This window comes from Setaria italica, chromosome III, assembly GCF_000263155.2.
Source record: "Setaria italica strain Yugu1 chromosome III, Setaria_italica_v2.0, whole genome shotgun sequence".
Taxonomy (NCBI): Eukaryota; Viridiplantae; Streptophyta; class Magnoliopsida; order Poales; family Poaceae; genus Setaria; species Setaria italica.
In genome coordinates this window covers 10330987-10346658 of record NC_028452.1, presented here as the reverse complement: position 1 = coordinate 10346658, position 15672 = coordinate 10330987, and the positions used below count along the sequence as shown (strand labels likewise).

General features: G+C 44.6%; 2 protein-coding genes across 2 annotated transcripts; one reads left to right on the top strand and one right to left on the bottom strand.

The window, feature by feature from the left end:
* The first annotated feature begins 3173 nt into the window (after positions 1–3173).
* On the top strand, positions 3174–8236 carry LOC101769578 (mitogen-activated protein kinase 7). Its single transcript, XM_004961148.4, has 10 exons — positions 3174–3365; positions 4526–4934; positions 5582–5709; positions 5858–5917; positions 6036–6185; positions 6276–6431; positions 6536–6747; positions 6863–6955; positions 7169–7251; positions 7355–8236. Exons 1-10 carry the CDS (start codon positions 3315–3317, stop codon positions 7786–7788), a joined length of 1776 nt encoding a protein of 591 aa, XP_004961205.1. The 5' UTR covers positions 3174–3314; the 3' UTR covers positions 7789–8236.
* Positions 8237–8559: 323 nt separating this feature from the next.
* On the bottom strand, positions 8560–13019 carry LOC101769166. The gene is made up of 9 exons (XM_004961147.4): positions 12584–13019; positions 12355–12489; positions 11746–11856; positions 11046–11327; positions 10546–10745; positions 10161–10395; positions 9626–9739; positions 9352–9540; positions 8560–9126 (listed from the first exon to the last, which is right to left on the bottom strand). Exons 1-9 carry the CDS (start codon positions 12959–12961, stop codon positions 8779–8781), a joined length of 1992 nt encoding a protein of 663 aa, XP_004961204.1. The 5' UTR covers positions 12962–13019; the 3' UTR covers positions 8560–8778.
* Between the last annotated feature and the right edge of the window lie 2653 nt (positions 13020–15672).

Genomic DNA, 15672 nt, shown 5'->3' with positions numbered 1-15672 from the left:
CTAACACAAACTTTCGGAGATAAGGTTGAAGAGTAGAATTCATAGAGAATTGGAAGTACCAGGAGCTCCAGTTAATCCGAAGGCCATGACTCTAAACCCAAAGTGACCGCAATGTGTTTGGAAGGCCATTTTATATTCCTCACCTGGTTTGATCCGAATTTGATGGAACCTAGATCGGAGATCCAAACTCAAAAACCAACTAGCATGGACCAATTCATCCAGAAATTCATCAATGACCGTGTTGGTGCTAAAAAGTTAGCTGATTGACCCTTAGCGTCGGACACACGACCCGGGAGAATCTGCTTAATTCCTGTTCGGGTGATCGCCCTGGTGCGGTTCGCGCGACGTGCCAGCCAATCTAACCTGTTGATTGGCAAGGAGTAAACCGTGTCCAATTCCAGGAGTTGCGATCGGCTAAAGTTCTGATCTCGAGGAGCGCATCAGCGAATCGGCCGATTTGCTATAAAAAGATAATCGGCTATGATGCAGCCGACAACTACGTAGCAATTATGAAGAAAACTACTAGAGTAAACTGAATAACGCTACAAGAACAATGCTTGAAATAGATCTAATCGGCTATATATGAAAATAATAAATAAAGAATAGCAATAATAAAGTCGATAGCTCAAATCTCAAGCTGGATAACTGGTGATAAAACTAGAACAACAGGTAAAACCTATAATTCTGGTAAATATCGATAACTGGTGAATAAATCTAAACGAAACGACAGCGATGCACCCGAAGTTAAAGCTTAGATATTACTCGATAAGCGGAACTTACAGAATCGGCCGGAGATCGTGTCGATGCAGTCTTGCCAACCCGTATGAACTCGTGAAAGAAGAAAAGTATTAGCGAAGTCGCCGACTTGAAAGTAAAGTATGAGGAAATAGTAGATTGTTGTATTGATTGATGTGTTGTTTATAGATCTCTAAAGATGGCTATTTATAGCCTGTTACAACCAATTTCCTAACCGATTAGGATCTATCTTTAATTTTAAACAAAAACGAATATTTACAAGTACAACTCATATCGGAGTTGGTTATTGCACTCCTGCGGGCCAATCCCCCTTCGTCTTCTCTTTCTCATCCACTTTAAGCCCATATTGGCCCAATTGCTCTAGCCTTTCAATCGGCCGATCTCTACCAACTCTATCCATCAGAACACTGCAACGCCAATCGACCGATCTCCAACTGTAGCACCAATCGGCCGATTCCCAATCGTGACCTTTTAACTTGCCGTATCGGCCAATCCTTTCCTCCTTGACGCCGATTCCATACGTGTCAAAATCTGGCATCAACAGACCGGAACTGGATATTTGCCCTTGATGGCAATAGCATTCAAATGCCTATAATCAACACAAAAGCGCCATGAATTGTCTTTCTTCTTGACCAACAGGACTGATGATAAAAAGGGGCTAGAGCTCTTTTGTATCAACCCACTAGCAAGCATTTCTTTTTTCTGCTTCTCAATCTCATCTTTCAAAGCTGGTGTGAACTTGTAAGGTCGAACACAAATAGGAGCGGCACCTTCCACCAATGGAATAGAATGATCACAAGATCTTGGTGGAGGAAGATCTGTTGGCCCTGAGAAAATGCTAGCAAACTCTTCAATAAGGTGTTGCACTTCAGAAGGGAGGTTCACTTGAACAGAATCAGTAACAGGTACCTCCACAGAGTACACCTGAATGACAGAACCCTCAGATAGTATTGGGCTTTCACCATATAATACCATAGTAGAATCAGCATAAGGGATAGCCATCCACCTTTGTTTCCAGTGCACTTTCATTGGACTGAATTGCTCAAGCTAGTCCAGACCCAGAATCATATCATAGGATGAAATAGACAATGCCTTCATATCACATGTAATGCATACCCATTAATTGACCAAATAGCATTGGGAAGATGGGAACTGCACTGCAGGGTATTACCATTGGCCACCTAAACTTTCATGGCAGAGGAATTTGATTGAACACCAGATAACTTATCAGCCAACACCTGGCTAACAAAAGTATGAGAGCTGCCTGAATCCACCAAGATACGGACAATGAGGCCTTGTATAATGCCCTGCAGACACAATGTCTTTGGTGAAGAAACACCAGAAATAGCTGCCAAGGATATAGTGAAGGAACAACTATGGATCACTAGCAGAGTCTTCATTGTGAATAGAGATATTATCATCGTTGAAATAGTTGCCTGCTCCAGTGCTTTGTCAGGTACAGAGTCTTGTGCTTCGTCAGTTACAGAGGGACTCACGCACGACTACAAGTCAAACCCAGCACAGCAATAGACACGTATACTGAGACTACCCCTATTGCTTCACCCCCCACAAGGCAACAATGACGCGGCCACCAGGCAGCTCAACTAGGGATGGCAACGGGCACAAATTACCCGCGTGCCCGCGAGAAAAAACTCTGCAGGGCAAGGATACGAGTTCTATTTTGTGCCCACGGGCAATGGTGTGGGTTTGAGTTTGTGCCCGCGGGCAAAAAATTAGCGGGCATAAAAATATCTTACCTGTGCCCGCAAACCTACTACATAGTGCGTGACATGTGGACCTTGTACAACTATATAAGCGAACCAACAGGATTTTTAGGGTTCCCTCCTTCATTCCTCCCAGCCGTACCCCGCACACCAAGCAGCCGCCGCCACCTCCCCGAGACCCCAACTCCCCCAGTCCCCTTGCGAGGCTGCTCCGCCGTGAGCCCGGGAGGCCGCTCCGCCACCCGCCCTCGCTCGAGCAGAGCTGCGGAGGAGCCGGGAGCGACCGAGCCACCGAGGCATCGACACCCAGCACCCTAGCCATCCTCCGAGCGAGAGTGACCGAGCGGCAAAGCCCTCGATGCCCGGCGCCTCGGTTACTACTCGCCACCCTAAACCTCCGAGCGAGAGTGATTTTGCTGGTTGCCTAGCAAGCACGGGTGTGCCCACGGATGACGGGTGCGGGCACAACTTCCTATCCGTGATGGGTGGCGGGTGCGGACACGGATACAAGATTTGCCTCGTGGGTGAGGGTCCGTGATTTACCCGCAACGTGCCCGATGCCATCCATAAGCTCGGCTGTCCCTGCAGGGGTAGGACCGTCCACCCGAAGCGACCAAGAAGCACCCACGCCTCCCTCGGCTTCGGCTCGTTTGGCACCCACCCCCGCCTGCACCGCGCGCATATAACCAAGAGGATGCCGCTGCTGCCCCTCTCGTCCACTTCCTCCTCCTCCTCCCTCTTCATTCTCGTCTCGTCCCTGCCTGCGATTTCGCTGCGGATTGGAGCGGCGAGGGCTCACTTCTCCGGCGAGATCTCTCCGGCCGCGGCCTGACGATGCCGGAGGCAAATGCGGGTGCGCCGGCGCATGCGGAGCAGAGGAAGAAGGTGGGGGAGCTCGGTTCCAGACTGAAAGATTGCTTCTTTTCTTCTGCCTTCTTGGTGCCATGGATGCGAAGAGTCCCGTGGGGTTTAGGGGCCGTGTGGTGCCCTGAGCAGCGGTGCTCGTGTGGGGTGACTGGATAAGGATGTGGCCTCTGTCTGTCTTCTACGTAGTTTGGCACGGCCGGAGCTGCTGGATTTGGGGGGATTTGGATTTCTTGCGGCTCTGATCCTGACCAGTTTGCTTCCTGCGCGCGAGAATATACTTCCTAGGATAATGAGATTTACCATAGTGATTTCTTGCCTTCTTAGGAGATCCCGTCTTATCCGAATTATTGGAGCTAGTATTCCTCAGAGTCAAAATCCACCATGGTACTATACCTGCAGGAAATCCGCTCTCTATCTCTCTCTTTAGTTAAGGTTTCCAAATCCCCCAAAACCTGGCTCTTTTCCCGCTATCGTAAAGAGGGCGCGGTAATTCTTGTTTACCACGCAACACTGGTGGTCGAGGAGTCTTGGTAAACGGGGGTATTGGATTCGGTGACTTGGTATGTTTATCCTAATCCAGGTCGGCTATTTTCTTTCCTTTGTGGTCAGAGATAGCTTAGCATAAATATTCCTTGCCCACTGGGGAGGCATATTTACCGTCTATATATTTTAAGCTGAGTGCCCATCCTGAGCGGTTTGAGAGATCATGAGTTCTTTGGCCGGTGGCAAAGGCCAGTCTAGGCTGGGTCAGCGGGGGTAGATACTGCAGAGCTTTTGCACTTGAGTTGTTTGGAGGATTACTTGCCGTCAGTTTGTAGTTTGGTGTGGGTGAGTAGAAATCAGGCTAAAACTTTACTATTCCATTGGTTCATTTAGTATACAAGAAAGCTTCTTTTGGTGCATATCAGAAGTAGTTGTCTCTTGCTATCTCTGGAGGAGTCGGTTCATCAGTTCCTGTGGATTTCACCTCTGCTTATTTTTCTGTGCTGATTGTTTGATTTTGGTGGTTCAGCTGTTTAACACATGAAAAGATGCAATTCCGTTGAATTTCTTCCTATTTCCCGAGTCATATGTCATTGTTTACATTATGTAATATAAGTTGACTTGGATATGCTTTTCAGAAAAAAAAAAGTTTATTGTGTGCTCAATTTTAATGTTTTCCACTATTAAACTTCCAGAATTCGCCAGAGATGGATTTCTTCAGTGAATACGGCGATGCCAACAGATACAAAATTCAGGAAATCATTGGCAAAGGAAGCTACGGGGTTGTTTGTTCAGCTATTGACCAACATACTGGTGAGAAGGTAGCAATCAAGAAAATACAGAATATCTTTGAGCATCTGTCCGACGCCGCTAGGATCCTCCGTGAGATCAAGCTCCTCCGGCTTCTAAGGCACCCTGATATTGTTGAGATCAAACATGTAATGTTACCTCCATCGAGGAGGGACTTCAGAGATATTTATGTTGTTTTTGAACTGATGGATACCGATCTTCACCAAGTTATTAAGGCTAATGATGACTTAACAAAGGAACACCATCAGTTCTTTCTCTATCAGATGCTGCGTGCATTGAAATATATTCATACCGGTATGCACCTTTAAAGATCCCTTATTTTCTGACTAGCATTCATAGTGTGATGGTGCTGCTTTTCTGTTTTCAATTAGGAGTATGAACGGTTGTGACTAGCCTAGTTGCCTCTGCACACGATTCAACTTTAGTGCTAATCAATGACAAGGACTTATTCTGTACTCTCCATTCTTTAAAGTTGTTTCTCCACCTATCCCACTACTCTCACGTGTGTCCTGTATTTTGGATCATTCCTTGCTTTCTGAAGTTAGCTTTGAGTTTGAGGTTCTGATTATGTAGTATTCCTTTCTTTGTGTTGAAAATTTGAAATATCTTGGACATTCTCCATGCTTAGATGGCAATGTACATGTATATACTCCTGATTTCAAAATTTACCTTAGAAAGTTACTTTTGCATTGTCTGAGTGGATTGATCAATTCTGTCTTTATTTCGTTGCAATAATTCTTTTTTTTAGGGGGATCGTTGCAATAATTCTCATGCACATTATCTCAGATGTATTGATTTCTTTCGTGTAAATCTTTATTTAAATTCTGCAAGATTGAAAAGTGTGTGCCTATTTCGCCTATAATCTGCCATATGCATTTACTTTATATGTACCATAGAGTGACTTCGAGCTATGTTCTGATCACTTGTTTTTTTTGCTGCAGCTAATGTTTATCATCGTGATTTAAAGCCAAAAAATATATTAGCAAATGCTAACTGCAAACTCAAGATATGTGATTTTGGACTAGCAAGGGTTGCGTTTAATGACTCTCCTACCACAGTTTTCTGGACGGTATGTTATTTTTACTGTTCTATTATAGTTCACAATACTGCATTTTTATCAAAGCCTCTTATGACAACATGGTTGATGTAGTGTGTTCCACACCAAAAAGTCCTACTTCCAACTTAAGTCTCACTGTCTGCCCTAAAATGACTCGCAGGACTATGTTGCTACTAGATGGTACAGGGCTCCAGAGCTGTGTGGGTCTTTCTTTACTAAGGTACTCAATTTCCTCATACTGTGGTTTTGTTAAGTCTTATTGGCTGGGTTTTCGTTTCTTCCATCTTCATGTTTAGTTTCAGTTATTCCGATGGTACTAAGTTGATTCTCTTGTGCAGTATTCACCGGCTATTGATATGTGGAGCATCGGTTGCATTTTTGCTGAGATTTTGACTGGAAAGCCTTTGTTCCCTGGTAAAAATGTGGTTCACCAATTGGATTTGATGACTGATCTCTTGGGTACACCATCAGCAGATACTGTTTCACAGGTACGTTTTATTATTTACGGAAATATTGACATGTTCAACTTGAGCACAAATTATTGCAAAGTCTAAAATGTTTTTCCACATCGATTACAGATTCGAAATGAGAAAGCAAGGAGGTATCTTAGCAGCATGAGGAAGAAACAGCCAATACCCTTTTCAGAGAAGTTCCCCAATGCAGATCCTTCGGCGCTCAAGCTCTTGCAAAGGCTTCTAGCATTTGATCCAAAGGATCGACCAACTGCTGAAGAGGTAGGTTTGTATGGATCATAGGTTTTACGTTTATGCTGTTGTTATTTGTTTTACTTCACAGAAACATTCTTAACAAAAAATAATTCTGTTGTATGGTTGATCAGGCATTGGCTGATCCCTACTTTAAAGGCATTGCAAAAGTGGAGAGGGAACCATCATGCCAGCCAATTTCGAAAATGGAATTTGAGTTTGAACGGAGAAAGTTTACCAAAGAGGATGTCAAGGAACTTATATTCCAGGAGATACTGGAGTACCATCCTCAACTTCTGAAGGATTACAAGAACGGCTCTGAAAAAACAAGCTTTCTATATCCCAGGTCTTTTACCTTGACTATATCTTTTAGTTCTTTTTCCCTCTTGTTATTATGTTTCAATGTGGTAATATTCACAACATACATCGTTAAATATTTCTTGATTTTTTTTATTATCCAGTGCTGTTGACAATTTCCGGAGGCAGTTTGCTAGCTTAGAAGAAAGTGGAGGGAGGAATGCCACAACCGACAGGAAGCATGTTTCTCTCCCAAGGTAACTTAAATTGTTTTTTCCATTGTCTTTCAATGATTTTGTGCTTCCGTGTATTGTTTGTGTTGAAATTGATTAAACAGGGTAATGTCAACTAGATATAGGATGGTGTATTGATTGTGATTCTTGGAAAGTTTATCCCAGAAAATCCTAAACCCTATTAAATGATGGGTAGGGCTGGTGTATAGACTGCTGACCTTGATTGGCTGCTTGCAGGACTACAACCGTTCACTCCACTCCGATTCCCGCAAAGGAAGGTCCGGTTGCAACCTCCCAGGTTCCTCAAAGGATTCCAACAGGTAACTGTTTCTATTTACTGTTTGTGGCTATCCAGCAGCTTGTTTTTCAGTCCCTCCTGACTTACAATTTTCCTGACATGTTTAATCTCTGCCAATCTTGCAGCTAGACCAGGAAGGGTGGTTGGCCCAGTATTACCATTCGAGAATGCAAGTGTCGCCGATCAACACATTACGCGACGGGTGGCAAGGAATCCAGTTGCTCCTCCAGCAACTAACAACTCATCAGTCTACTGCTACCACCTGAAGTCGGACAGCTCGGACAGGCAGGATTATCAGCGAGAGCTTGAGAAAGACCGGATGCAATATAGGCCAGGGCAGCATGTTATGGAAGCCAAAGTAGCACCTGAGATGGCCCGGGACATACGGCCGTCGCAGTACTACGTCTCGAGGGGTGTACCCAGAGCTGATCTAACAGAAAGGGCCGCTCTCCAAAGGAGCATGATGCACAGCGTTGCTCCCTTCAATGGCATCACGGCGGTCGCTGGTGGGTACAGCAAGGCCGGCGTTCTTCACTATGGAGTTACAAGTTTGTACTAGAGCAGTGCCCTTGGGGAGGATAATAAGATGGGAACCGGAGTGCAGCTCCAGCTGCCCCTTCCCTCCAGCTGGAAATCCAGAAGCACGGACGGGAGGTTCATACCTGATCAACGATGTAGGCGTCCGGAAAGGATTTTCAGGCTCGGAAAATGGCGAGCGCCACCTTCGTTGCTCTTGTTTGGTGAGCAAAATGGGTCAGTGATCTCGCGCCAATGTTGTGGTCTTCCTGGTGCCGTGAAGAGTGAAGAGCAGGGCGGGGTTGAAAAATCTCACAGCCCCTTTCGAGGAAAAGGGGAGGAATTACCCATCTTAAAAACGGGGGTGGGAAAAAAATGTGGATGTGTACAGTGCAACACTTAATTTTGTATTTAACCATTTGGAGCGTTCTGCTTCCAGTTCTGCACATTTAAGTCATATTATGATGTTTATAGGTTCTAGAATTTTCCAATTGTCTTTTACGCATAGATGCCCCTTGCAGAGTGAAAAATGTCGATGGCCTCTTTGGAGCACAAACGTTAGACGAAACAAGGCAAGGATTTTGGCGAAAAGAAGATAGCAGAGTAACATAAAATGAGATTTGAACTCATTTGCATTAAATCAAGTTAACAGAACAGGAGCACGTTCCATAAATTATCAAATCTATTTCTTCTTCTTCTTTGCAAATAAATCTATTTCTCTGTTCTAACAGCCTTTGTAGGAAATAGAATCCTAATCTGGACTGAAATTCACAAAAAAAAAGCCTCATGAACATCCTAGTTATATGTTATTTCATTCACAAAAGCTTTTTTATTTATCATGTCATTTTAGGCTGGGGCTGAATCGGCAGTGGCTACTGGCTAGTATTCCGCTGCGCAGCTGCTCGAAACTCATACAGGCTACAGCAGGTGCAATACAGCAGTAGAAAAGCGTCGTAAAAAAACAATAGAAAAAGTGTCGCACACATCAAGAAGTAATTGCGATTATGTACAGTGCACTGTCAAGAAGAAACTTTTATTGCTCAATGATCTCCATAACACACACCTTATCAGGAGCGCAAGAGTTCAATATACTCGTAACGTCGGCGTGCAGGCGATGGGAATTCGTCGCCTCCGGCTGGACGGCGACCCACTGGCCGTCGACATGCTCGACGTGCGCGTTTTGATCAGGGCGGGCAGAGAACCTGAGCTGAGTGACATCTCGGCACATCTTGTTCAGCAGATCGATGGAAATGATCAAGTCGAAATCGTCTTCGGTTTCACCGCTCGTGGAGAGCTTGACGCCAACATCAGCACCGCTGGAAGCGACAGCGCCAAAGAGCAGAGGATGCCCGATGACTGGCCTACTGGATGAGCTGCATATCTGCAACGGAAAAGTAAAGTCGTTTCAGGTAATACCAAGCTACAGAACACAGTGAAGGAGGAATGAAAGAGGCGCAAACTTGTGAGATTTTAGCTCACACTAGGACGCATCTCATTGTTGTTGTTCCATACAACAAAGTGATTAATTCTCCGTGATTCAGAAGGATTAGTGAATGCAACTATATGTATGATGAGAAGACAGTTAGGTGACAGCAGATGATAATACCTGTGTATACTGTACGCCCATTTGATTGAGGGAATCCAAAATTTTGTTTGATGACAGTAAGCTAAAAATACCCCCAGATCCTGCTGTCTTTTTAATTATCTCCCAGGGAGACTTCATCAGAACCTTTTTTCTGCTGGCCTCGGAGGACATACTGACAATTGGAAGCTCCAGCTCTTCTAGAACCCACACCTGCAAATTATTCCACAAAACATTATAGGAAGAAAAGAAAAATTAGGACGACGATCATAACAAGACAATGCTTTGAGCTCAGTACCTTCTTTATATCCAGATTAAAATAGTCATTCTCTATTAGGCAGGTCCTAACTGACTCCACATGACCAGGTGGTGAAACAATAATGAAAGGGGGTGGTACATGATTTCCAATAACCTGTGTCAAGCAAAAAGGGATCAGCCTTATCCATATGATGACCATTTTGTCGAGCATAGCTTCTAACAGCACAGCACATATGTAGCAAATAAGCAACAGGTGACCAACGATAACTGCGGTTTTCATGACTAAATAGACTAATCCATCCGATGATATATTCATCAAAGTATATTCCTGATATAAAAAGGAGCTATATACACTTAAAACACAGTAGAAACTACAGAACCAAAGGTTAATGGGCAGGTTCAACTTCAGTATCAATAGTAGTGGTTGTTAGCAGTTCTTCACTTTTGTTCTTTGAGGAAATTATGTATGTTAGGAATTAACAACATATGCAAATAAATACAGAATAAGCACTCACATGTTATTCTACACCTATATGTTAAAACTACATTCAACAACCATAAAAAAGAATGCATACCTTCATTAACTCACAAAGAGAACTGAGCAAACTCAGAAACTCAGCATCAGAGTCTGAGCCATTTCTAACAAGTACAATAGCTGCTTTTGACTTCAGGAGAATCTCAAGACCATGTTTGAGTTCTCTACTGAATGAATGTTCAGCTTTCTCTCCAAGGTTGATGAGACCCTTGTATGGTATTTTGATTACCTTTTTCCTTGACAATGAAGAGTTAGCCAGCAATTTTTTTGAAGAGCTGAAATTGACAAGTTTGGAGAGCAAATGAGATTACCATAGCTGGTACTCAGGCAGTGTCAACATGTGTATGTAGTAAAGGTGCGGTAAATAAATCGAATATTCTGTTTCTTTTGAAGAAGACGTTGGCAGGATACTGAACGGGTGTTACCTCTCAATTTGTTTGCTAACACAATGCACTGCATGTCGGAACAATTGAAAGTCAATGCAACCAATCTGCTCTGCAAGTGATGCCTTTTGGACCTTGTCCCCTGATACCAAACCTTCCAGAACATGGCCCTGATCCATTTCGGAGAGCACCTTCTTTCCAGCAATTACACGTCGTTGAAGCCTCTTCCTGTCCTTCCACTCCTGTGTCAATCCAAACTGGGTCATGCATTAATTTAGAAAAAAGAACACAATATAAAACACCAGCTCCTAACATCAAATTGGTTTTTGTTAGGAGACCTGAAGCATCAAAATTCATCGTATACTTTAATCTGTTTATTATAATAAATGCCACATGTATCTACAATCTTCAATAGCCAGGACATCTGCTGCTATCAACATTTCGGTACTATGGACCTGAAATATTATTTGTTTCTTTTAAGATGCAAATCATGATTGTAGGTGTGAAAATGATATGCAAGAAAAGGATGATGCAGACCTAACCATCACACGCCTTTCTTTCTTTGATCTCTTGTCAGATCGTGAATTGAGCTCAAGTAACCCCTTTGGAGGTGTAATCCACATTTCTCTGCTCTCCATATCAACATCAGGTACAATATCTTCAGCAAATGGAATCCACACATGATCACGTGATGAAGTTGAATCTTGATTTTCTGAATCTGGATCCACAGCAGTACCCTCAGCAGAGCCAAGCATCACCTGTAGAAGATCTCCGCCTCCAAAATTGAAAACCTGGCCAACTGTTCCTACAAGCTTGCCTGTATCCTGTGAGAAACATTTTCAGTTACTAAATCTTGATCTCAATACCTCCATGGAAAATAAGTAGGATACTGTGTGCAGCCTTTCTACAATTTTGAGTTTTCAACTACTTTCAGGGTACAGAGCAATTTTAAAAGGTAACAAATAAGGTCTTAAAAGTTTTGCCTGCTTTTAGGGAGTGGAGAGAGCAATTTAAAAGACAAATGACTCTTAACTGAACAAGTTTTGCAAACCAAAAACATGAATCGAATAAGCCAAAAAAAAAACAGAGGCATGGATCAAAACTGTGATTGAAACAGCATAGGCCTAAATTTCCCTTATTAGGTAGTGACAGCGCATGTGTGATGTGCCTTAAATTGCCCTAATTGAAATCAACCAATGATGCGGCAATAACTTGAAAAACAAAACATAAAGACACATGTACCTTGACAATAACTCTCATTCCAACAAGGTCAAGTGAGAAGAACTCATCGTCCTCAATTTCTGGCCTATCTCCAGCTTTCACGAGTATAGCTGAACCGACTATTTGCCTAGCCTGAAACGAGAGTAGCAACAGAATTATGTCAGAAGGTAACTGTACTTCAACATAAGGCAAAGCAGTAACTCAAACTGAAAGAAGAGCAACATTTGCTACTTTGAGCCGGACTAATCTGACAGTAATGCCCAGTCATAGAAATTGAGCCGCCCAGCTGTCGTGATTTGTTACTCTACATCTCGTATGCAGATTGAGAGCATGCAAATTGAGCCAGCCAGCTGCTGTGATATTTTACTCTACATCTCATATGCAGATTGAGAGCAACAGAAATATAAAACAAGATTTCGCATTAAGTCAAGGATTTCCAGTTCCAGCAAGGCAGCAAGCAGTCCACTAACCTTCTAACCAATATTACAGATAGAATAGTTGATTTAGACTGCTCATCCTATCAATAAGCAAGGTGCCTTACTTTGGTACCTCTTAGACTAGCTGTGGACCTGAGGTACACAAATCAGCAAGCAACAGCAAAATACCCCAGGGAATGCAAAGAAGACAGACCTCATCCAGGTTATGGATACCATCGAAGCTGACGATCCAACACTTCTTCCCCGTGTGGGCCCTTCCTCGAACAAGCTCGAATTCCCTGACCTGTTGCTTCCCAGCAGCCCGAGCCCTCAGCCATCTCGTCCCCGGCTGTCAGAACAAACAAGAGGCAACCGTGAAACCAACAGCCAATTAGCATTGGTATGACAGCGAGGGAGCCCACAGCCAATTTAACATGGGTTACCGTGGCGAAACGGAGCTCGGGGAAGTCGGTGCGTGGCGTGACGAGGACGTCCCCGCGCACCCCGTGCGCGCCGGACACGTAGCCCACCTCCACCAGCTCCTCGTCGTATTCCTGTTCCTCCTCCTCGCCGTCGTATTCCCTTTGCTCATCCTCCTCCCCATAGAATTCCTCTTCGTCTTCCACCTCCTCCTCCTGCTCCCGCGCGTCGCTGAGGCTGGAGAGGAGCGCGGCGCCAGGCCGGGCCGGCGCGAGCGCGACGCGGCGGCCCGGGAGGAGGCGGGAGGAGGGTGCGCGGAGGATGCGCGAGGAATAACGGGGGAGCGGGGCGGTTAGGGGGAGGGATAGAGGCCGCGCCGAGGCGGAGGCGGGAGACGCCATTCGCTGCGTGGGAAGCAGCCGGCCGGAGGCTTTGCCGCTCGGGGCGGAAGACGGAAGCGGATAGGGGTTAGTGGGAGACGAGACACGTCTGGCCAGAGAGGTTTTTACCACGCGGGCCGTGGGCTACTCCGGGCCTGACTGAAATGAGTTATTGGGCTGGATCACAGAACGCATGCTGCTGCGTCCGTCGAACTTTTTTTATTTTTATATATTTTTTTGATTTTGCAGAAATAAATAGTCGAACGAAAAATTTGCAGAAATAGATCTATACCGCCGCTTGAAACGGCGGTAAAGGGCTACCGCCTTCTCAACTGCTGTAAGAGAAGCTACCACCCGGTGAAACGGCAATAGCTACCTTACCGCCCTCCCATCCGGCGGGCCGCACACAGAAATGAGCGGTGCGAGGGACGAGGCTGTTCCACCGACTCGTTGGAGGTATGCTCTGGGGCAATCATAAAGATGATGATATTCCATTGTATCCATGTTATATATTGTGTTCCTTGAATTTCTATTAAAGGCTACTTGAATTTATTTGCAATTATGTGAATTGTGTGTGAAACTTTTACTTGTATGGTTATTATAAAAGTTGTCCCTAGTCGAAGTTCATGTGAGGACACATATGAATATTAGACTAGCACATGTATTAGTTGATGACTATGTTTCACAAGTCATGGACATGGAGATGTCAAACTAATAACGTGGGCACGTGTAGAGACATGTGCTAGGACTGACCCAACGCTAGTTACATAGTTCTCTTTACACAACATGTACGCTTTATCCTTAAACCTGAGATTGTCGCATGTACTCAAGATGTGGATCGACTTACTTAGAGACTATCAAACGCTGCACCGTAACTAAGTAGTTATAAAGGTAGCTTTCGGGTTTGTCACGAAGCATGCTGTGAGGTATGGTCAGTCAAGATGGAATTTGCCCCTCTCCATTTGAGAGAGATACCTTTGGGCCCCTCGAGTGATCGGATTCGGAAATGCATGACCATGCTACGTGAGGTTAAGAGTTAACCTAGAAAGAGATTCCGAATCATAGCGTCGAGAAAGAGTGGTCTGCTTGGAGCTAGATCAAATATCGTGAGGCAAAGGGAATAGCATGTACATGATGTTGTGATAGTTCGTCTGATATGATCTTCGTGTGTGTATAGGAGTTAGTATGTCTTGCTAGAGGTCGCTACTAACTATGGGCCGAGTAGGAGTACTCGGTCTATGTCTATACGTATATGAACCTATAGGGTCACACACTTAAAGGGCTGAAAGTCCAATTTGGATGTGATCTGAATTGGACCAAGTTTAGAAGTACTAATAGGCCTCGGACCAGAGGCCCGTTAGGAACCCCTATATATTGAGGGGTGGGGGGCGCCCTAGGGTTCAATCCCTTTTCGCACCAGGAGCAGCCGCGCCTCCCACGCCATCGTCTTGTTGCAACTCACAGATCTAGCAGTCCGGCTTGCGACGCTTCCTCCCCGCACGTGTGGATACCTTGGAGGTGTTGCATCTGCAGCACTTGGACGAGCCGCCGCACGAGAGCTCCGACGAGGAACCTGACGAGCCGACAACGAGCCTGACGAGCTGCGACACGAGGAGGGAGTCGCTGCACGTGGACGAGCTGCTGAGGAGCTGCTCGAAGTCGACGTGTTCGACTACACTGCGTCAATGTGTGATCGACTTCGCTGTCCCGACATGTATCTACAACTTCCGCACCTGTGCGTCGAGTGGTAATCCCGTGATCTATAACGGCAGTTTTTTTGTTTTACACGGTAGAAATTTTTTTTATTTTGCACTAGCGTAGCCTACCTCATATCCCAACAGTGGTATCAAAGCTGTAGCTGTTTTGTTATGGATTCGAGATGTGTGCATATGGAGATATGCGATTTTTCATATTGATCTATGACCTAGTTCCGTGTTCTTGCTGCAATGGTCGTGTAACGATATACTTCTACCAGTCGAATTTCCGCCATCGGAGTTAAGTGATACACATAATGCCAGTTGCAGTGAGCGAAGATCAATGTGATTGGTCGAATCGAAACCTAGGTTCATACGCCGGACGCATATGATGCGTAGTAGTCGATTAGATCAACTACTGGATCGGATTATTCACCGAGATTATGCGTTTCGGTAAAACGGCCATAACTTTTCGGTACGATCTCGGATCGAGGCGAATTTTATATGAAAATTGATCTAAAAAAAATTACACATGAAATTCAACCGCTTCGCCATTTTCGGTGAAATTAGATTTCCCAAATTCGGCTTGGAAGATGGAGTTTCAGGCCTTTTAAGTTTGGAACGTTATAACGTCTAACTCTGTGTTGCAGGATTTTGTGATCGGTATGGTCCCTGTGTATGTGATGCATGTGTGTAACTGATTCGTGACCTGCGTGTCATACGTACGGCAATACGGCTGGAGCCATATGTATTGTCACCTTAATGTATTTAATGGCCTGCGTGCCAATCTGTGATGATCCGAGCAACCATGTAATCTTCTTTACTAGCTATTAGATGTAATAGCGTGTACTAGTTCTTGGAGGACTCATCACTGGAAGGATGGCGCACATGGATCATGGAGATGGAGATCGTCATGGTGAACGGGTTCTATGGAGATGGAGATCGCCAATAGAAATCGGATCATACTATGTCACAACTGTGTGCATGCTATTCTGTTTTATTTTACTCCTACATGCTGTGATGTTAGAAGTAGAACGA